The 23109-nt window shown below is 45.6% G+C and overlaps 2 protein-coding genes across 2 annotated transcripts in view; one reads left to right on the top strand and one right to left on the bottom strand.

Moving 5' to 3' along the window:
- Positions 1-23109, top strand: part of Syn2 (synapsin II) — a 147046-nt gene that overhangs the window by 112147 nt on the left and 11790 nt on the right. Inside the window, exons 6-10 of the mRNA XM_076841048.1 lie at positions 8894-8956; positions 9178-9320; positions 11888-11962; positions 12433-12535; positions 13823-13972. Coding sequence (XP_076697163.1) covers positions 8894-8956; positions 9178-9320; positions 11888-11962; positions 12433-12535; positions 13823-13972 — 534 coding nt within the window. The remainder of the gene's footprint in view (positions 1-8893; positions 8957-9177; positions 9321-11887; positions 11963-12432; positions 12536-13822; positions 13973-23109) is intronic.
- On the bottom strand, positions 268-7515 carry Timp4 (TIMP metallopeptidase inhibitor 4). Its single transcript, XM_077106252.1, has 8 exons — positions 7455-7515; positions 7249-7326; positions 6465-6526; positions 6123-6294; positions 4942-5039; positions 4359-4473; positions 1122-1246; positions 268-492 (listed from the first exon to the last, which is right to left on the bottom strand). Exons 1-8 carry the CDS (start codon positions 7513-7515, stop codon positions 292-294), a joined length of 912 nt encoding a protein of 303 aa, XP_076962367.1. The 3' UTR covers positions 268-291.

Genomic DNA, 23109 nt, shown 5'->3' with positions numbered 1-23109 from the left:
AACTAAACCAGATCAAAACTTTCAATAATACATTAAACTATTGGGGGTAGGGGTTGGGAGGAAGGAGAGAAGGAATGAGGTCAGGACAAAAAAGTCATGCTACCTTCCCAGGTTATGGACTAGGCTCTTAGACACAAGAGTAATGTTCCCCATCCCTGCCATGATGTTGGTAAGGCCTTCCACTTGGCACTTCCCATTGGCTAGCAGCAACAGGGTAGATGGTAACAGAGTTCCACAGTGAAGGATTGGTCTTCAGGTCTCTCGAAAGGCTCTGGTGGTCACTGGTCTTTACTAAGGCTCGATGACATCAACAAACTCCTCCCTATTGGGGTGGTGTTGTACCAGCTGCCATTTGCAGGTGCCATACTCATTCTTCTTGCAGAAAAAATGGTGGGCCTGGTTCCCATAGAGCTTCCGTTCCAACAGCCAGTCTGTCCAGAGACACTGATTGCGCATCGATTTGTTACAGGTCGGTGAGTAGCAGATGGTAACCTAGAGTCATAGCCACAACATCAGAGTGAGGAAGAGGCCCTTCCTCTTCTGTTGCTGCTGTCAGACCCCAACATATCCTCCCAGCCCTTTTCGACTGCCCCCCATGTCTTATGAAGCCTTTCCTCATACCCACTCTTCCTCTGAGTTCTCCTGCCCCATGCTCCTTGTGTAAGAATTACCTTTCTAATATTTTCTGGAATCTACCACTGACCTTGAGCAAGTACTTCACTTCCCAGAGCTTTAATTTCTTTACCTTAAAATGGAAGTCTTATTTCTTTACAAATGTGTTATGGAGACCAAATTAAATATTTAAAATAAATTGACTACTACAGGGTCCAGCAAAAAGTAGACTCTCTCTAAATAGTGGCTGTGATAAAGTCATCTCCTTCTGCTTTATATGATGACCACTCTACCAGCCAAAATGTTAAGTTCTTTGAGGTCAGGGACTATGGACTCTTTCTTGCTTTTTCACCCCCAACTTCATGCAGTGTCTGATCCATATTTCAAGTAGAATATGATTGATAAATAAATAAATAAATACATGAAGGAAAGAATCATGAAGGGTGAGTCTACAAGGCTTAAGACCCTCACCCACCCCAGATCGTCTTAGAAATGGACCCCCCCCTCACTTCGCAGTCACAGTTGAAAAGATAGTGGTGATTCAGACTCTGTCTCTGCGCCATGGACACGTTTTCCCAAGGCTGGATATAGTTACACATATTGATGAAGATTTTTCCATCATTGAGAACATTACCTTCATGGGGAGATAGAAGAGAATATAACATCAGAACTGTGCTCCTAGAGTCCTGGGTCCTTCAAGAACCCAGAATTATAGCCAATGATGAGCCAAAGCTCCAGTGGTTGGTTGGTTTATTTGTTTGCTTATTTTTAAAATATTTATTTTTTTAGTTCTACACAATACCTTTATTTTGTTTATTTATTTTTATGTGGTATTAAGGATCGAACCCAGGTCCTTGCACATGCTAGGCAAGCGCTCTACTGCTGAGCCACAACCCCAGCCCCTATTAATTTATTTATCTATTTATTACTGGCAATTAAATCCAGGCCTTGCATATGCTTTGCCACTGAGCTACACCACCATCTTCAGTGGCTTTTTTTTTTCCCAATGTAAAAAATCAGAATTTTATTTTAAGGCATATTCAGTTGAAAGAATGAAGGAAACACAATTTCTAGTTACAAATAGTAATGTTTTAAATTTAGGTATTAAGATTTGTAAGCAATAAAATGTATTGATTTTTAATTTTCAGTGTTTAATTGTGAACTACCAAAATTAGACTAAAGATTGATACGGATCTTTGTTTTAATTAAGAAACCTGATGTAATTTTATCTGTTAACCTCTACTTCCTGAGCTTCTGCATCTTATTGAATCTTCCAACAAAATAACTCAGGGGCCTCTGTGCTGGTTAAAAATATACCTCAGTGGGCAGGGTCCAGTGGCTTTTTAATAGCAGTGACAATATGGGGCTCAATGAAGGAACTAGAAAAAAAAACTATAATTTTTATAGCAGGAAATTAACATATTATGCTTGTGCAAGGTAGAATTGTGGGGTCTGGTAAAGACATTTTTCTCTAATAGGTACAGAGAGAAGGTGGGCTTTAAAATCAGACTTCAGGAGCTCTGGGGGGTGTAGCTGAAGTAAGTGCTTTCCTAGCATGTGTAATGTCTTGGTTTTGATCCCCCCCCCCAAAAAAAAATGAGACTCTATGCGGGACCCTCTTCTTTTCAATTACTTGCTGTATAACCTTAAAGAAAGTCATGAAATCTTTCAACTGGAAGATAATAATAATAAAGTTTGGTCAATATTAAATGAGAATGTCTGTAGAATTCCCCATACAGTTGAAGACTCACAGAAAATGTTCAATAAATAATAGGATCCCTTCCCCTTTCCAGTCTTTCCCCATATCTAGGCCAGTCTTCTGTCCCCTGGTGAGTCTTTGCACATTAGAAAATTCCCCTTCTTTCCTACCAAGCTCCTTCCCATCTTTCAAAGATCCTTTTTAATAATACCTTGTCCTTGTTGTGACCATGCAGGCCTTCACCTCTCCTAGAACTTCCGCTGCTCAGTCATTTGCTCACAAATCACAGCAGCTATAACCCAGTACCAGGAATACAGAAATAAATAGGACAGGACTCTGCCTCCAAGAAACTTCAAATGTGACTGATAAGTAGGCAAAAATGACCTTATGGTATGATTATAAAGAATATGCAGTATAAGAGCAAAGGAGGTCCAATTATCTCCAGGTAAGGAACAGGCAGAATGAAAAAAAAGTGTCTCCAAGGAGGGAAGGTTGTGCTGTGCTTAGAAGGGATGGGGAGGACTTCATCTGTCAAATAAGTGGAGGTCTTCTGAACACTGGGACTGTCCTACACCAAGGCAGAATGACATCCCATTGGCACACCTTCTGCAGCTCCAAATAGTTTGTTTCAGCTCTGGGAGAAGAAGGGTCAAGGAACTATTAAGACAGATAGCAGAAGTCCAAGCTAGAAAGGTTAGCAGTGTTCTGGTCTCAAAGGGCTTTCATAATCTGGCAAAAAAAAGAGTTTCTGACTTTCTCAAAAGGGTACAGGTGTCATTGATGGCTTTTCCATGGACTTATGTTTTGTTGTTATCCCAACCCTCAATTATACTTGACCTTGAGGGCAGAGAGCTTGTACCTAAGAGTCTAACAAATGGCTAGACACACAGAGGCACTGGTAGGCACTGGTCTGCTGGGAACCAGAGGGCTCAGCAGCATGCCATGTCTCCCATCCAGGAGCTCCCTGCTCAGCACAATTCCACATCCTTAGAGCTAACCTCTATCAGTGTGGCCTCCAATGCCTGCCACTCTTCAAGAGCCATGTCCGAACTCTTTGAAGTCTATGACTTGTTTTTGGAATTTCCATTCTCCTGTCCAAGGCCTGGCAGTGCGTTGTAGGTGGTCATTTGTTGTTGAATGGATAAATGGATGGTAGAATTCTGCCTGTTCTCTCCACCTGCTATGCTCTTCATTTTCCTTGCTTTCTTCCTAGATAGTTTTTCTTTCTTTTTTTTCTTCCTTATTTGTTTATTTTGTTGGTGAGGAGAAGTACTGGGGACTGAATCCAGAAGCACTCTACCACTAAGCTACAACCCCAGCCTGCTCCCCCCCCTCCACCGCCTTTTTTAAATTTTTGAGACAGAATCTCAGTTACTAAAGCTGGCCTTGAACTTGCAGTCCTCCTGCCTCAGCCTCCAAAGTCACTGGGACCAGCCATTTTTCATCTTTTGAAAGAGGCCAGTTTAGATCTCACTTATATCGCAAAGCTTCCTTGATTGTTCCCAGTCACACAAATACCTCCTTTCCTTAAACTCCAAAATAATTTAATGTTGTATTTATTAATTTATGAAGTCATATTCTTATACAGTTCTCTAACTGTTCCATCCAAACCATTTCAGAATGGAGGCTTGCCTGTGCCCAAGTTCATGGAACAGAACTGTGTTAGACTCAAGGCTCTTATTAGGGTCCATACAAAAGGCAGGGATAACCCAAAAGGAGCAGTTTCAGGAGACAGATTTTGGTCAAAATGCCAAAAATCTTACGCTAATTAAAACTGTTTCAAAATGGAGCTTACTGCCAGAGCCTGGGAGAGTATCCTTTCCTTAAAACTGGGAAGCAGTAGCCAAGATCATTCTAAGGAAAAATCTTGCCTTAATGAGAGGTCACCAAGACTCCTCCCAACTAACAGGCTGTCACTATCACAACTGTTTTTATGTGTAAGAAAATGCCACCTGGCTGACCTGCTGCCCCAGGAAGGCCCTGGCTCCCGCCTCAGGACCTCCTTGGGACAAACTCCATCCCCACCAGTCGCTGGTCTTTGACTTACCAGTTATAAAGTACTGCCTCTTAGTGTTGACTGCTATTCTAGTTCCACAGAGAGAAGTGTTCACAGAGGTATAGACATAGCGAACCTCCTTGACTTTCTCAACCCCTTTAAACATCTGAAAGACAATTGCAAAAAAAAAAAAAAAAAACCTCAAAAACAAACCCAAAAACACAGTATTTGGTCAGTGAGTATAATTTGTATATTAACAGGCAAAAACTTCTCTTTTCTCAGTCTCAAAAATTAAGTGAAAGTCTAGTTTCAGAATTGGTGCACTCAGAGTCCACAGACTCCAACTGGGTTGTCTTTGTCTTAAAAAAAATTTTTTTTTAAAAACCTAAACTTAATTTATTCCAATGGAAGGAAAGGTACCTCAATGGCAGCTATGGGACCCACTGAGGCCCCCACACTGCACTGCCCTTGGGTTTTGTGGTCCCTGCCCCCAACATTCCAACCAGTTCCACTTCACCATCTCTACAAAAAGTTCACTGAACTGGATTGTCTGAAACCTACCCTCCCAAAATACAGACCCCATTTCCCCCTACCAGCCTAATGAGGGTAAATGCCCTGTCCTGCCCCCACGTACCTTCATCTGTTTGAGTTCATACCGGAGCAATTTGTTAGGGTTAGAAGGGTCTTCATTAGCATTCACTATCTTCTCACTGGTGACTTTGGCCCGAATCACTGCACAGGGAGAAGAAAGAGGGAAGAAACCATTAGCACTTGGAGCAGTTTATTTGGGATCTGGAGAATTTCGGGTGTTGGATTTTGAGTGGTGTAATAGATAGGAGTTCTGCAGTCACTGCAAGTTCAAACTCTTTGGGATTCTTAAGTCCTCAGCCTCTGTGCTTTTTGGGCCCTGTTCAACCTGTTCATTTGGAGAGCTCTAGTTCCTATAATTCTGGGAACAGTGGGCAAAGGAGAGGAGTCAGAGTGGTGGGCGGGAAGGAGCCCCTTGAAGGATTCCTGTGAGGCTCATCTGTTGAAATAGCTCAGAGCCTCAAAGCTCTCCCAGAGTTGATATTAGTAAATGTTTATTGAATCCATAAATATTCTGACCCTGCTGAGAAAACCCATCTCTTGCCATTTGGGCGTTAATCAAAAAAACTGTTTATGAAAGTCTTCCTTTTGGTCTTGTACTGGGCACAAGTCCCACAGATGTGATTGCAACCGGGTCCCTATCCTGCAGAACTTTTGGTCTATCAGAGGATGTGCCTATAAAAACCAATAACGCTGAATAGTAGAAGCACAAACTTGATAGAGACACAGTGGTAGCCAGGGAGCAAGGAAGCCTCCAAAGAGCTGTCCTGAGTTAGCCCTTGGAGGATGAATTGGAGTTGGCCAGGAATGCGAGGGTATGGGAAAAGGGGCATCCAGATAGAGGAGAGAAAGGGCAAAAGATCAGAGTTGGGATGGGGACCCGGTGGCAACCTCCTTTATGGGCTTGGACAGAGACAAGCCCCACCCCTAACCCAGCTGGATCACTCTGGTGACACTCCAGTTCAATGATACTCCCAGGTTGCAGTATAGTCAGGATGAGGGGCATCGCTATAGAGGTTGGGACAATCTATTTTTTTACAAATCAGACTCTGTGCTTGCAAGGTTGCTCTGGTGCCAGCCCTCTCAACCCATCAGCCTCAGCAGGAGGCAACGGTGAAGGGGGGGTTTGAGCTCCTCCCCTTTCCTCAGACTCCTGGTCTACCGCTCAGCTCCAAGCCAGTCCCCACCGCCACCGCCCCTGCTGTGGACCGCCTGGGCCGGACTCACCAACCGCCGAGCGGCAGAAATGCTGCTGCGGGTGCGTTGGGAGGCAGTTGCACGCCTCGCCCCGCCCCCGGGGCCACAGCAAAGCCAGCAGTCCCAGCACCAGCACCCTGCTCGTCGCGACTGAGGGGCTCCAGAGCACCACACTGCAGAGCCCCATCGGAGGCTGTGGGGTCTGTTGGACCAAAACAGTCGGTCCAAGGCGCCTTAGAACGCCCGGCCCTCCACCCCCCCCCCACCTCGGCTCTATGAGATGACCATAGAACCAATCCCGCCCTAATGGACTCCGCTTTCTTTTGGCTTGAGGCCACCCGTGACGGCAGGACCCGAGACCCTCCAACTGACCGTCTCAGTGAGAGTTAGTGGGGGTCCTGAGGAGCTAAGCCTCTGGAAGTAGCGGGCAGACACTGGGAGAGGGATGCTGTCAGGGGCAAAAAGAGAAGAGCAACCAAGACCAACGCCCCAGGGCAGAAAGACCAGGGGCTATGATTCAGGCAGAAGGGACAGTGAGGAGAGGCTCAGAGAGGAGGAGACAGGCAGAGGCCGAGAGGCAGACAGAAATACAACAGGCAAAACACACAGTGATGGAGAAGGACGGACCCTTGCTGAGCGGCATACTGGGAATGAGACAAGCTACTCAGGGCTCCTTTCAGCTGCAGGAAGTGTTTTGAATGCCCTATTTATGAGGCTCCAAAGCAACAGCAAACACTAAGGGAAGGGACAGAGAAAGTTGGGGTGTGTGTGTGTCTTGGCTCTGTCAGCTGGGGGGTGGGGAGAGATGTCAGAGACAGCAGCCTGTGCTTAGAAACCCTTTCTCTAAGCAGGAGCCTTAGACTCTGCAGATAGCAAGGGACAGTTCTCTCAGGTGTCCCATCACTTAGGACAAACTTTGGGCCTCAAAGCCCTGTTTCCAATTCCTGGGCGACACTGATTGTTATTGCATGTTATAGCCACTGGAGACTACATGGGGGAGCTTGGAGGCCAAAGAAGTAAGGGGCTCGGCCTCGTTGTGACCCAAGCCTTGTCCACTGTCCAAAGCTCGCAATAGAAGGAGAACCATTGAATTATAACTATAGAAAGTAGAAGGTCAGGTTCTGATTCTGTCATTAGGTAGCTTTGTCACCTTTACTTTGCAGGACCTCAATTTTTTTCTCCATAATATAGGCTTGCATGATCTTCTTCACCTTCTCCTTCTCCTTCTTCAGTGCTGGAGATCAAGGAGCCTTGCACAAGCTAGGCAAGCACTGTCCCACTGGACTACACCCCCAGCCTCCACTGACTTCAGCCAGGAATGCTGAAATTCTCAGGTCACATTCTCCCAGTATCTCCTCACACCAAGATTCCATGGGAATCTGACTTTTTCATCAGGGTTGCCATTATCTTCTTCAGAAGACATCTTTTCACTTGGATGGTATTGGTGACATTTGAAAGGAGAGAGACTGACAGGATAGGCCCAAGCTGGTGTCCAGGTTGGTTCTTCATCCCATGTCTAGACCAAGATAAGAGCTGAATGTATTATTTGGAGGGATCTCAGAAGCATCCAGTCCAATCATTCACTTGACAGGTGTGAAGGTTGAGGCTCAGTGATATAAAGTGACTTATAGAAAGTTAGTGGCAGAAAGCACTAGAAAACAAGTATCCTTATGTTTATTCTAGTGCTCTGTATACTCTACCACATTATTTCTTTTTTTTTTTTTTTTAAGAAAGAGTGAGAGAGAGAGAGAGAATTTTTTTAACATTTATTTTTTTAGTACTTGGCGGACACACATCTTTGTTTGTACGTGGTGCTGAGGATTGAACCCGGGCCGCGCGCATGCCAGGCGAGCACACTACCACTTGAGCCACATCCCCAGCCCCCACATTATTTCTTTTCATTTAGCTTTTTTTTTTTTTTTTTTTTTTTTTTTAACAGCTCGAAATCTTGTCTTTGGAGGATAATTCTTTCTTTTAAGTTTTTATTGCTCCTCTGTTAAAATAAGGCTACTTCAAGAATGCATTCATTTTCATAAGGATCCCTTTCCAAGGGTAAACATATTGAATTCTTACATGAGCTCTCTTCCAAACTCCAAGCTGGGCAGAACTAGGCCTTAGCATATTAAGCCATGTTTGAGGTTTAGTTTGGGGTGTTGGTGAGCAGCAAAGACTCTGAATGAAGAAGAGTACAGCTGGGTGTACTCTTTTTCGAAGGGGTAGGTACTAAGAGATACATGATGAAAGGACTTTGATATAATAAATATGCATTCAAAAAAAGCTTCAGGTTAATTAAGACACAATTTACATACATCTTTAGCTGAGAGCCAGTCCCGCCCAGTGTTTGTCTAACAGAGGAGATTGAAGCAGCGAGACACAGAAAGATCAAGGTTCGAACAGCTCTTCCTCTAACATGCTGTGCAACTTTGGGAAAGTCATTGTCATTCTATGAGTCCAGTTTCTTAATTTGTAAAGCAAATAGGTTGGTCTGGTTCTTTAATGATCCTCCAAAGGGTGTTTCTTTTTTTTTTTTTTTTTTTTTTAAAGAGTGGAGAGAGAGAGAGAATTTTTTAATTTTTTTTTTTTTTTTTTTTTTTTTTAGTTTTTTGGCAGGCACAACATCTTTTGTTTTTTTTGTATGTGGTGCTGAGGATCGAACCCGGGCCGCACGCATGCCAGGCGAGCGCACTACCGCTTGAGCCACATCCCCAGCCCCCCAAAGGGTGTTTCTAAGAAATATATGCATAGGATTCCACAGAGAGAGGCACACCTGACCAGTTTGTTCCTTTCTTCTTTGCCTTCAGCTGACACTGCCCACATTCCCCGTGGTGGTGAAGATTGGCCATGCTCACTCCGGTATGGGCAAGGTAAGGCAGTGGGGGCTGCAGTGGTGTGGAGTTGGGCCCAGAGGGGTGTTTTTGCTGGAAAGGTAGCTCAGTAGAGCACTTGCCTAGCATGCATGAGGCCCTAGCTTCCATCCCCCATACTGGGGATAATAAAGAAGGGCACTTTTCAGATGGGTTTGAAGGCTTCAGGGCCTTTTGACTAAGGTCTCCCTTTCTTCCTCTTTGCCTAATTCCAACATTAGGTCAAAGTGGAAAACCACTACGACTTCCAGGACATTGCTAGTGTGGTGGCCCTCACTCAGACCTACGCCACAGCAGAGCCCTTCATTGACGCCAAGTATGACATCCGAGTCCAGAAGATTGGCGGCAATTACAAGGCTTACATGTAAGTGGGGAGGTGTAGCGTCCCAGCAGATGCTTTTTGTTCATCTCAGCCACCAGCTCTCAGTCGAACCTCACTAGGCCCATAAGGCAGCTTACAGAGAGAGCATGCCACTTACGTCTAGAACTCCTAACCTGGGTTCTTTTGAAGTCAAGGGAGGGGGTCTGTAAACTAAGATGAGAAATAAAATTAGTATTAATTTCACTAGCTCTCTTCAGTTATAAACCAAAAACTACAGGCAATAGTAGTAGCAGTACATAGGACTTTATCACCAAAGGTAATCGTGTATCACAGTACAGTTGTGACAGACCTGAGTACCAGTTACTGTCATCCCTATGTAAAACTCATGATAGTTATTAGACCTGCCTCTGTATCACATTATTTAAAGAAACACATCTTTGACTAATCAAAATATTTTGTGTTTTAAAATATTTTTGATAACTCTAATTGGATATCTTTGTGATCTTATATACTTTATGCACTTGCACGTTTTATACATTTTAAACATTGAAAAGAATCCTGTGCTTCAACAGACTACCAAAAAATGGGTAAAGTTAAACTCCAAATGCAAATATCCAGCCCTAAGTCTAGTGGTTGTAAGAGTAGTTGACTTCCCCACAAAACTCTATCCATTCGGCAGAATGAAAAGTTAAAAATGTCCCTCATTAGAATTAAAAGAAAAATCCCCAAAATTGATGGAGGGTGGAAAGCCAGAGAAACTTTAGATGGCATTTCTTTTTGTTTGTTTGTTTGTTTGTTTTTGCAAAACGAAAAACATCCATGTTTAGTGAAAAGAAGGTGCTGGTTCTGCCTCCAGTCTCAGTAGGCCATTACAGAGGTCACATGACCTGCAAGTCCACAGGCAGATGGGCTGTCACTGAGTGGCCTCTCAGTGTCATATCTGCTCCCATACTTTAGGGGGCCCTTATGGATCTCTGCCACATGTCCCATTGTTAACTGAGATGTAAAGTCTTACAGAACTTTGCTAACTTTAAAATGTAATAAAAATATAAGGGACATTATTATTTACTCAGAGTTTCTGAGACCCTGTTATGTGTCATGGTCTATGCTGGGAACTTGAAAGTGAGTGTCTCTCTGTCCCCGCCTTGAGGAGGTTGCTTACAGGGATACCTTAGTAAACCATAAGCTTAGGAAGACAGTTACATTTATTGTGATTTTCTAGTCTCTGAGTTTCTACTCAGGTTTTGCCAGCTACTCAGCTATTTATTTATTTGCTTTTTTCTGAACTTGGTAGTGGTTGCAGGGAAAAGCACATCACAGAGGGAATCCAGTTTCCTGGATTTTTATCTCCCATCTGCTGTGACTGAATATGCAATCTTGGACAAGTCATCCAGCCTTTCTGAGTCTGAATCTTCTTGTCTATAAAGCAGAGCAAGAACTCCAGCCTACTCAGAACAGGGAGTTTGAAGTGAGGCTATTATGAGGGGTTTGGAGAAGAGGCACCTTAGAAAGCAGCCAGTACTGTCCAAGTAGATGGTTGTTGTCGCCCCCTCCATATAAATATTTCTCAGTGCCTGAAGTCAGATCTCTGCGGAGGACATTTATGGGAACTGGCACAACTACTCTCCAAACTGCATGGTGAGGATAGCACACGGAGGGCTCTGTCCATGGTGTAAGAGGACTTTTCTGTCCCCTAAGCCATTCCCTTTCCCAGTAAGTATATCTTGGTGAAAACTTATGATTTAAAAGATCTATTTTTGGTATTTTACAGTTTACTTAACCCTGTACCAATCGGTCCTTCTGGCAACCCTGTGTTAACAGATAGAGGCTCAGAGACTAACTCTCCCATGGTCACCTAGCCAGCCAAGAGCAAATCCAGAACCAGAAACCTGGTCTTCTACCTCCTATGTTGTCCAAGACTAGCTGATTCTTAACCCATGCTCATAGAGGGCAGGTACAGTGGACATAGCAGAGATTGATGACTGATGTCATCATTTCCATTGAATAGATGAGTGAAGCCCAAAGAGGTTAATTGACTGACCCAGAGCCACATGACTAAAATTGTAGTGAACCTCAGAAATTAACTGTTGAATGAGTGAATGAGAGTGCTAATGAAGAAGACATTGGAAGATATTCACCAGAACCCTGCAAGAGCTCCCAGGAGAAGTGGGATTCGGTTTTTGTATGCCCAGACACTGTGAGTAGGCAGGAGGACAGGCCACAGTACTACCCCAGGTGTTTTATATAGTTATGGACAAGTCTTAGCTTAAGCCTCAGCTCAAGTAACTAAATTAAAAAGTACATGTTAGATTGTTAAGTGAGATATAGGCAAAATTCTAATGGGATCAAGAATCCATCCATTTGAAAGATCAGGTCAGAGAAGGCTTCATGGAGCCAGGCCTTCTGAGGTGGACCATTGTGCAGATCTGAGGGTCTCACAGGTGGGAGTTTGGCTGAGGCCGTGGGGCTGTAAGCTCCACAGACAGACTTCAGGCTCTTTGTGGGGAAAGCGGTTAGGGAACTGTGAGCTTCAGTTCTGAAAAGTTTCATGGCCTCCCATTGCTGGTGTGGCTCATGGCCTGTCCTACCCTGGCGGGACCTTGTTGCAGGAGGACATCAATTTCGGGGAACTGGAAGACGAACACTGGCTCTGCAATGCTGGAGCAGATCGCCATGTCAGACAGGTGAGTAAGCAAAGGGGTCCAGTCCCCCATGAGAGGGAGGCTACCATAGATGAAGAGGTGTAAGAAAGCGGGAGGGGAGCCTCTGGGCAGACAGGACTGATAAAACACAAAAGGCCCAAGCAGCCAGTCGACAAGATCAGGCAAGACTGGGTCTTGTGCTAAATTATAGAGATAAAGGCTTTGCATATCACAGAATCTCCAAGAAAGGAGTAGTAGTTAATATGGGCTGGAATAGCCAAGGAAGGCCTCCTAGAAGAGGTGGAATCTGCCCTGGGCTTGAAAAGATGGGTAGGATCAGGAGAGCAGAAAGGGAAAGTTCTGTAAATAAGGGACCACCTTTGATGGTTGTGGGATAGAAAAAGCGGGTGGTGGAGATGGGAGAGATACAGGCTGTAAGAAGAGCCCAACCAGCAAGCAGGCTTGGGGTGAGCTAATGCTCCATCCTCAGGACACCTTCCTGTCCCCTCCAGGTACAAACTATGGGTGGACACCTGCTCTGAGATGTTTGGTGGCCTAGACATCTGTGCTGTCAAAGCTGTACATGGCAAAGATGGGAAAGACTACATTTTTGAGGTAAGTCTGTCCCAATCGTATCTGAGAAACAACACCCAAGGCTGCAGGCCAAACTCTTGGCTCAAAAACTATGTGGACAGCCCAGACTGCATTTATAGTGTAGAATCTTCTGAGTTGTTGGAAGGCCCTAGACAGCACATCTGCATAGCAGGATACCTCCACCGGTGGGGAGCTATTACTTCCAACCTGCTAAGCCTGTGCACACCAGGGGTGATAACTGGCAGATATGGGTTCCTGGGGTCCTAGTGCAGCCATCTATCTGGAAAGACTATAGTGACTTTAGTATTCTTAGTTTGAGAAAGCTGCCTCCTTTTGCAGTCATTTTACAGGCAAGAAAACAGGCCTAAGTGCTGCGAGCCTGTGCCTAAGGCCACAGGGTGAATCGGTGTCTCCACCTGGGCACCTGGGGACAGGAGATTTTTCTGAGCATCCCTCTGGGCCCTGGAGACACTTTTCTTATCCTGATCCTCTAACACAACTTTTCTGACTCTCTTTTTCCATATTCAAAGAAAAGCCCATGACAGTATGAATTCTTCACATACATGTCGCCCAGTCTTCCTGGGAGCAGGAAAGGCTCCTGGCCAGAAGTGATTCCAGAGAACTAGTGTCAGGAGCCTAGCTAGAGTGGGCTTCAGGTTCAGAATCTACCCCATGGTCTTCTCAAACTCTGGGATGGCTACACCTCCCCTCCCAGAGTGGGAGCAGATGTTTCCTCAATAAATGAGACAGTTGGACTATGGAAGCTATGATCCCACTAAGGCAGACATTTCCAAAAAGAAGGACCCATTGCTTTGGGCCCTGAGATTCAAGAAGAATCAGGATCAGTGGCAGGTAGGGAAGGCATCCCAAGTCAGAAGCACAGGGAGGATTCTGATCATTTAATGAAAAGAGCCTATTTGGAGACAGAGATTGTACAGGTAAAAATTCACAGGGATGAAAACTGCCCATTCTTCAGCAGAGACTTATGGAAACATCTTTCATGTCTTCCTGTTCCTCTGTCTGCAAACTTTGAGCCCTGGGCCCTTCAAGCCCTCTCCTTTCTCTCTCCCTCTTCCAGTTACCTTCAGCTAGCAATCTCCCTCTCCCCCATCCCTGGCCTGGGTGAAGGTAAAGGGAAGTGGCTTGAGGCAAGGTTTGCAGGAGGAGGGGACAAAGGTCCTATTTTCTGCCAAGGACCATGCTTCCAACTGAAGAGAAGAACGCCTGCTTCATCACCAGCCCAGGGAGACCAGGCCAGGCCTTGAAATTTCCAGACCCTTTCCTCACCCAGGCCACATCTTCCACCAGGTCATGGACTGCAGCATGCCGCTGATTGGCGAACACCAGGTGGAGGACAGACAGCTCATCACTGAACTAGTCATCAGCAAGATGAACCAGCTGCTGTCGAGGACTCCTGTCCTGTCTCCTCAGAGGCCCTTAACCACCCAGCAGCCACAGGTAAGCAGCTGTGCAGAGACACAGGACAGCCAAGAGCCACTGTTCTGGACATTGGTGGTTCTAGAATGGAGCAGAGGTCAGATACCCACAGGCCTGGATAGGATCTAAGCAGTCTTCTCCCTCCTCCTTGTCTTCCTCTGGAGGGCCGCTTATCTCCCACCATCCCTTATAGGGGCCTTCTCGTGAGCAGTGTGCAGTATCAGCTGTAGGACTGACAGGCATGGAGTACTAGATCTCTTCCCTCTGAACTTGAAGTCTCCAGGGAACCAGAGCTTGCTTTCTCTGGGACTCAGGATGCTCCCTTTTTCAAAATGGGAGGTCTCTGAGGAGGAGCTGTATCAGATTGCTCACTAGCTGTTCACTGCTAAATTGGGTTTAAAAAGAAAGAGGGGTCTTTCTGAGAAATCTGGTGCAGAAAAAGAGAAGAGTCAGTTTCTTCCTTCTGGGAGAGCGACAAGGTGAAACTCAAAATTAAAGATCTCCTTTCCGTAAGGGAGAGGAGGTGGTGGCCTTGAGTTAATAGTGCCTAACTCAGGTCCAGTCACATCATGGTGACAGTATCCTAGCTGCAGGTCTACTAGGAAATCTACAGTGAAGTTTTTTGTGGAACATTAGGCCCTGTCGCTCTAGCATATGCCAAGGAAAGGAAGATCCCTAGACCTGGAGTTCTTTGGTTCCACAAAGAAGGTATCTTATATTTCAAAAATATTCACAGTCTTCTCTCCACTGAACTTTTGTATAATGAAGTGGGGGAAATTCATTGCACTTGGGGCAATGAATCAAATAATTGAACCTGATCTAGCTTTTTCCCTAAAGAACTGTGTAATTATGGGGAGAAGCTATTAGTTCGGAGTGCTTTATGGATTTTATAAATTAGAATTTATAAATTAGAATTCTCTCAAAAATCTTTAAAATCCAACATGAGTCGGTTAGAGAGGTAGAATATAATAGTGATTCAAAATATGGGCTTTGAAATGAGAATGAAACCCAGTTTGAATTCTGAATCCAGCATTTATTGGTGTTGTGATCTTGGACAAGGTCTTTATCTTTGGCTCAGGAATGATAATCACAGAACCCGTCTCATAGGGTTGTTAGGAGAATTAAATGATGTAAGGAACCTAAAACCTGGCAAAGTAAAGCACCTGGTGAAGATCAGATGTTGTCTTAGAAGAAGGTAGACTCTGGCCTTGGATCCCTGCAGCCTTAGGCCTGGAGATCATCGCTGCCGCTTCTGAAAATGGAGGCCTCACCCAATTAGGCTGCACTCAGAAGCAAATAGCTGGAATCTAGAAATCCTTCAGTAAGAAAGAAGAAAGGGCTGGCACCCTGACACTGGAAGAGGGAAGAAAAAAAACAAAACAGCACAGCAATGTGGGTTATTTAGGGTAGAGGAAATTACCCCCGATATTTGAATATCACAGAATCATAGCCTGCAAGTGTTGTTGATACTCATAATAATGAACCTGAGTCATTGGGAAAGGGAATGCTGACATTTTAGTGTTTCATATTCTGTTTAAGAAAACTAGAAACAAAATGTAGGAAATATTTCCAGAAAAGAATTGACTAAAATAAAACAGTGTGACAATTGGTAAGTCAGTTCCCTCTCTGAATCTGTTTTCCCACCTGTCATATGGGAAAACATAAGAACTATCTTTTCTGCTCTAAAAATGTCTTTAGGGGCTGGGCATGCAGAAGACTTATCTATCATGCAACAAGACCCTGGGTTCCATTCCCAGCACACCACCAACAACAACAACAAAACAATAAAAATGTCTTGAGTAGAATACTCCTGTCCTTATAGATTCTGGATAAATGGAAACTCTAATAGATAGCAACTCTCGAGTAGCCATGTTGAGAGTAGCCTTGTACAGTGGGCTCCTACCACTCAATACATATGGTGAGGATTTTACACCTTCTTTAGCTGATGCACACTGGATCGGACCTCTGACCAGATGGGAGAATCTGTTCCTGGGGCTGAGGGTATAACTCAGTGATACAGTGTGGCTTAGCATCATGCGCAAGGCCCTGAGTTTGATCCCCAACATCACTAAATATAGATAGGTGGGTGGGTAAGTAGGTAGGTAGGTAGGGGAGTGGGTAGATAAATACTGAAAAATATTTTCATGATTAAAAAATATCAGGCCTGTAACTAGATTTTGTAACTTAGTAAATGTGATGAAATAAAGATACTTGGGTACTAGTCCTGTCTTTTAGTCCACAATAGGCCTTAGTCAATAGTTAGAAATATCCTGTTAATCAGATTATTGCTTGTTCCTGCCCTAAAGAAAAAGTGACACATACAGTTGGCCTTCCCTATCTGTACATTCCATATCTGCAAATTCAGCCAACTGCCTATCAGAAATGCATTTAGGTCTATGGTGGTTGCCTCAAAAAACATAAAAGTTCATTGTCAAAGAGACAATTAGTGAAAAAAAAGTTTTACCTCACAGAAAGCATTAGCTCTTCTTTGGTACAAGCCCCTTAAATTAGTCCATTTTGTGTTACTAAAATGAAATACCTGAGGCAGGCTACTTTATAAAGAAGAAAGTTTATTTTAACTCACAGTTCTGGAGATTCAAGGACAAGGGGCTGCATCTGATGGTAGCCTTGTTGCTAGCAGAGTCTTGAGGCAACATTAAGCATCACATAGCAAGAAATGGGGAGCACATGTAGTTCTGTGTCTCTTATTTTTCTTTTTTCATAGTCACTGGGATTCAGTTCTGTGGGCTCCACTCTGATGACCTTGTCTAATCCTAATAATAATAATAATAAAACCCACCTTTAAATACCAGTCAGATTGTTTCTACCTCTTAATATTTCACAATGGGGATTAAATTTTAGCATATGAACCCTGAAGGAATATTCAAAGTACCTGTCCACAATATAGCATCCCTTATTTTATAAAATTTAAATATTGCAACTTAAAACATTTCTAAAGAGAAATATATCTCAAAGCGCAGGCAGAAAACCAAAAAGAATAAGCTTCCCTAAATATATGGGCTCCTGCATAAATCCCTAGTAGTGAAGTTAGTCTGACTCAAGAATGAGCTTTTCTCTGTTTATTCTCCCATCACCTCTGGGCATTGTAGAAAGCTCCCTGTGCTGGGTGTCAGGAGACTCCCAGGCTATTCCCTGTGACCTTGGACAAGTTACTTTCCATTTCTGGACATTTCTTTCCTCACCTATGAAATGGAGTTGAGTTAGATGATTTCTAGATCTCTTTCAATTCTAAAGTCATGTAATTGCTGGAGCTAGATAGACACACTGCAGACTGTGAAGGCAGAGTTCCTCAGGGTATTGCTCTCACTTCTAACATCAGCCGAAATTCAGAAGTTCCCCAAACTTCGACAGGTTCGACAGCTCCCTGGAAGAACTCACAGAGCTCACTGAACCCTGTTGTACTCGCAGTCCCGTTGGATTGTGGGGAAAGGACACAGGTCAATACTAAAGTCAAAGCAAGATGCCCAGGGCAGAATCTGGGAAAGTTCAAAACCCAAAGCTTCCATTATCCTTAGGATGTGTTACCCTCACAGCGTCAGCGTGTGACCATACCCATGACGTATTGCCAACCAGGGATGCTCACCTGCACTTCAGAGTTCAGAGTTATTATGGGCTTCATTACTTCAGCATGATGGACTGACTGGTCATGCGGTTGAACTCTAGTCTCCAGCTCCTGTTCCCTGGAGATCAGGCTAATGCCATGTGGCTTAGGGAACTTACCATGAATAACAAAGACACTCCTGCCACTCCGGAAATTCCAGGAGTTTAGAGGTCACTTCCTGAGAGCCTGGCATAAAGGCTAAGACCTCTTTAAGGGCAAGGCCACACTATCAGGTTAATAAGGGCAAGCACACACCATCAGGTTAATATCACAGATGTCTCAGATACTTGCAGCCCCTTGTGGGCACAAACCTTGCCTATTCCTCTGTTTCCACTGACCAACACAGGCCTGGCCCAGAGTGTGTGCGGAAGTTAGCTCATAGCCTCAGGACTCCAGTGAAGAAGGAGATATTGTTCCCGTCCAAAAATTGTTCAGATTCTAAGTTGAAATCATGACTGAATTCATGGGCTATCGAATGGTGTCTTCTTGAATCTTCTTTTAGCTTCCTCCTAAGCTTGTGCCCTGACCCCAGGCCGCCCAGAAGACATAAAGCACCCAACATTTGGCAAAATGCTGTAACTTGGGCTTGAAGGCATGACTGTCCTGGTCACAGTTCCACCTCCCTGTCTGTCCTGGGTGACAGCACATTGTTTACGGTTGAGGAGACATTTCAGTCACCCTGGGTGCAGGCCCTTGGGTCTCTCAGACTAGATGGCCTTGTTCCTGCAGTCACTTCCCACTTTCCTGAATCTTTACCTACGTGAATCTGCTTCAAGGCCCCCCTTCCGCCTGTCATCTAGATCACACCCACTTTGCTTTCTAGGGTACCCTCTCTTCCCCACCATCAAATGATCATCACATCCACATCCAAACAGCTTCCACTTAAAATCAAAAACATCCCTCAACTTCATATTCCCTTCTAGCTACTGCCCCACTTCTCTGTTCCCAGCCCAATCTTGAGTTGTTTTAGCCACCATCTCTCCTCCTCCATCAACCCACTCCAGTCGACATTCTTTCCCCACCATCCCACTGCAACTGCCGTGGGCAAAGTCATCTCCATGTTCCCTCCACACCTAGTGGTCACTTCTGTTCCTGCCCTGCAGACTCTGCAGCAGCATTTGACATAGTTGGCTACTTCCTTGAAATGCGTCCTTTGCTAGGCCTCTGGGACCTAGCAAAGTTCACTCATTGAACTCCAGATTCACATGTCTAACTCCTTAGACACCTTTTTTTGAATTCCTAGAAGGCATCCTAAATATAACATGCCCAGAGCAGGATTCTTGTTTATTTTTCCCCCCTCCTTAACCGTGTCCTTACCCCTTGCTTAATTTTCTAGAAGTAATTCGTGCAGGCCCTTGCCTAGCTCTTTGCCCTTGTACCACCCTGCTTCTTGCTCATGATGCCCTAGCCACAGTGTAAGGGCCTTTGTGTTGGTTGTGTCCTCTCTCAGACAGCTCTCCCCTACCCTCCTTTTTTAATCTCTGTATTTTTTGCATGGCTGGTTCTTCTACGGCAGTGTAACTGGTATTTCCTCAACCATCAGACCCAAAGTTGCCACCTACTCACTGACTCGCTGGGTGCCACCTCTCCCTTTTTAATACTTAGCATAGCACTTTCTATCCGCTAAGCTTACTAAGGTTGTGACATCTCCAGGCACTATACTCTCATGGGCCCACCATCATATACATGGCCAATCATTGACCCAGATACTGTTACTCAGCATATGACTTATATCAAAACTGTTTTTTTTTAATTCTTTTTAGTTGTTGATAGACGTTTATTTCATTTATTTATATGTGGTGCTGAGAATTGAACCCAGTGCCTCGCACATGCCAGGCAAGTGCGCTACCACTGAGCCACTACCCCAGCCCTCAAAACTGTTTTAAGAAGAATGGTTGAGAGTGGTTTGCCCAAGTTCAGTCAGTTTTCTGTAGAAAATTTAAACAATAATAACAAAATGAAGTCTGTCTTTTATTACTTTTGTTGCTGTTACCGTGTGATATCAATTCTACACAAATAACAAAGATAAAATGTTCCTCCTATCCAGCAAACCACTCCCACCACCTCTCTGCCCTGCTAGGCCATTGCAAGGCATACTTGTTGAATGGGTTCCCACTGGGAATGAACCTCACAAACTCCCTATCAGCACATTGGAGTTGACACCGGGCTCCTGTGGAGACCTTAGACTGTGCAGTAGGAAGATCTAAACCAAGGAACACTGTCTAGGTCCCAGCCTGGCCGCTGCATGGCCAACTGAGCCCCTGATGTTGTTACTGACTTGTGGGTCACTCTTCAGAGTCCGGCCCTTTTGCTGGTCTATTTTCTGTGGCTCTAGAAGATCAGGCTGAAAAAGATTCTGGCCCAAGTCATTCATAGTCCTAGGATCTGCCTCTTGCTCCAAATTCTAGACCAAAACCAGAACAGACCAGTGACCAACTGCTTACGAAGCTTCCTCTCTTGATCTTTCCCCTTCCTTGCCTCCAGCTCTCCAGGAGAGAGAGATTTCATTTCTTTGATTACAGAAGAGCACCTCCAGCAGGCTGGCAGACAGGGAGGGCGACGGTGGCAAGTAGAGGGCCAACCTATCTTGGTCCCAGCCCGCTCCCTAGCCTGGGGTAGATTAATTATGGAAAACAGGAGCTAGCTTATGCTGTGCACGGTTCTGAGGACTAAGCGCAGGGATGTAAGGAGCCTTGGCCATGTCATCAAAAGCAGGAGATGAGTGCCAAGGCCTGATGGAACCGACTGCAGCTCGGCCTCAGCCTGTCTGGACTGCCAGCCTTGGGGCTTGGGGCAGCTGGGGCCTCTGACCCTCTGTACTTGGCCTCTTTTGAGTGCTTTAAGGAGACTGTTATCAGTGTGGCAGTGACACCTGGTGGCCAGTAGAGGCCAAAGCCCTCAGGCTGTGTAGGTGTAGACCTTCCTCCCAGGACCCAAAAGTCTCCCATCCTCCCAACACATTCATGGACCGTTTGTTGGGGTCCATCATTCACGATCTGAGTTGAGCCTTGCATCCTGGGGCTCTGGAGAGGTGTGAGTTGCTCCACAGACTCCCCAGAAGAAAGAGAGAGAATGTTGAGTAGAGAGAGCTTTCAGGCCCCACCAGGAGAGATAGCAGTATCTGGTCCTCTCCTGAGCGTAACTAATCTTTTCTCATCTCATTACACTGGCCCCGTCCTTTTTCTTTTCCTACAAAATCTTCTGGAGTCGAAGGCTGAATTGCTAATGCAGAAGTTTCAGCCACCGATGGGCGAGGTGGGGACTGGTCTCTCTTCAGTGTCCCTCAGCTGTACCCCAGAGCCAGCTGCCTTGCTGTTCAGCTTGTGGGTTAGACCCATGGCAGTGATTCCATGGCGTGGCCTTTGGAAGCATTAATGCCCATCTGGTGCCAGGTGAACATGAGCCGCCTCATCCTCCCTGAGCAGGCAGGCCACACCTGGGGTGTTGTTTCTGGTCTGAGGGTCACAATAAAACAAGGACAAACTCTAACTTTAACTGGAATATATTCAGAGGAGAGAAAGTAGGCGGTGGAGGGATGTGGCAGATTTGTTCTGTGGGTAAGAGTTAAAGGAACTGCAATCGAATAGCAGTTGTTTCTAGGAGCCCATGATTCAGTGTCTTCAGCTCTCAGTGCCATTGTGGATTAGAAATGGTTCCAAAGGCAAATCTGCTGGAAGACACATTCTGACTCAGCATAGGGAATACACTCACTGACACTGAGAGAGGAAACGGCTGCCCTGGGCAGTGGCGTGTGGCTCATGGGGCAGCTGACGTTCAGGCAGAGGCAGGATGAGCTGCTTCTCAGGGGCATGATGGAAGGGTGGGCTGGGGCTGGAGGTATTGCTGACTTAAAACCTCCTTCCAATCTCAATTGCCGTGGTCTAGATGGTGTGCAGTCACTGGACATGGGAAAGGCATCGTAAGAGTTCAGAGTTGAAGGAGCGGGGCCGGGTCACCTCTGGCCTCTGGTGGGACATTCTGCCAGTCCTTGTTTATTGGCTCTCTGGTCTGAAGAGAGACTCATAACATTTCTAGCCAGATCTTTGCAGCCCCCGCGGCTCCAAAAGCCAAGCTCTCCTGAGTGCTAGGAGATCAGGACTGGGAGGGATCTCTCATCCTGAGAAGTACAGCCTGGAGGCTGTGCATGTAGGGGACACAACTGTCCCTCAGATCCCAAACATGGGCTTCAGCTTCTCTTGAGCTTAGAAGAGGTAAATTTAGGACAAACGAAAGGCCTTCCTGCTTCCCACAGCAGGGCTGACTTTAGAGAATTTGTTCCCCAGTGAGGATAAGCTGAGAATGTGAGGAGATTTGGGGCAGGTTCAGATAAAGCCACTAGTGACCAGATCCCTTAACAGACATTAAGAGAAACTGACTATTTTGGGACTGGCTTAACTTTCAGGGACATCTTTAATCACTTGAAGCTGACATTCTGACCTCGGGTGACCTGACCCTCAGTGCCCCTGTAGAACTCATGGACTGCCCCCTCTGGGACATTTCTGGTGTCCTTAGGTTATGGGAGGGGCCAGTCCAGGAGGCGGGCAAGCCGTGCCCTGCGGTCAGCAATTCCCCTCAGGAAGCGAGGTAGGAGCAGCGCATCCCTGGTTACCTTTCTGACTTTTAGAGGAAGGAAGGTGGGCGCTGGTAACTTCCAGGGAGAGTCCGGAAAGGTCCCAAGGTGCTGAAAACGTGCTGTCCCCTTTACTCTGACTAAAACCTCGAGCCTCCTGACCACATTCCTTCCTGCTGCTTCATTCTCCCTGGGGTCCTGGACCGGGGAGCGGGGCCTGGGGGAGCTGATCAGAATAGTTCTGTGGCGTGTCCAGCAAGGAGCTTGGCCTGGCCCTTTTCCTGGGGCCAGACCCTGGGACCCTTTCCCAATTTCCTGTCTCAGATATGCTGACCAAGCACAGGCCTTCCTCCTTGATGGGGGCAGCTGGTCCCAAGCCAACAGCTCTCAAGGGTTGAGTCACTCCACGTCTTTCCTTCCTCAGCTCTTCATCCTGCTGGGACCTCAGAAGGAGCTCTCCCCTCTTCCAGCTGGGGATGGCAAATTCAAGGTGCCTTTGATAAAACCCCACAAACTCTCATCCATGGGCTTGGTTTTTCTCCCAGACCGTGATTTCCTTTACAGTCACCTCAAGAGCTAATATTTGCTCTTTCTGAACTGACTTTTCTGTATCTGCAGGGACCTTGCCCAGCCCAGAAACTCTCGCACATGAAACTGCTGCGCCCCAGCTGACAGGAAGCTGCGCAACAATACCTTCTCCACTGATGCATGCGATTCTAACATTTACGGCTTCGTTCCTTCGGGATGAAATTTGTTACTATTTAAATGATACTCGTGATGCTCACTTTCATTCTTGCTTTGCCTAGCACTCGTTTACAAAGCATATTCATTATTTTAGGTTTCCCAACTCTTATGTGAAATGGATGGAGCTAGTAACTCTGTGTTTATATATCAGCAAAGAGAATGCAAATGACTTGCCCATAGTCGCATGCCTGCTAAGGAGGAGAGCTGGATCTTCTGGTCCCC

The sequence above is a fragment of the Callospermophilus lateralis genome, chromosome 20 (genome assembly GCF_048772815.1).
Source record: "Callospermophilus lateralis isolate mCalLat2 chromosome 20, mCalLat2.hap1, whole genome shotgun sequence".
Lineage (NCBI taxonomy): Eukaryota > Metazoa > Chordata > Mammalia > Rodentia > Sciuridae > Callospermophilus > Callospermophilus lateralis.
Note: the sequence above shows the minus strand (reverse complement) of the source record. Positions and strands in the feature narration are given on the sequence as shown.

Bases quoted from the DNA above. Each gene is read 5' to 3' on its own strand.
- Timp4 (XM_077106252.1), bottom strand. From the start codon at position 7,515: ATGTCTTCTGAAGAAGATAATGGCAACCCTGATGAAAAAGTCAGATTC. The intron at 6,295-6,464 runs GTCAGTTGGAGG...TTGGTCCAACAG, and splicing joins CACTAACTCTCACTGAGACG to ACCCCACAGCCTCCGATGGG. The intron at 493-1,121 runs GTGAGGGGGGGG...CTATGACTCTAG, and splicing joins TTTTCAACTGTGACTGCGAA to GTTACCATCTGCTACTCACC.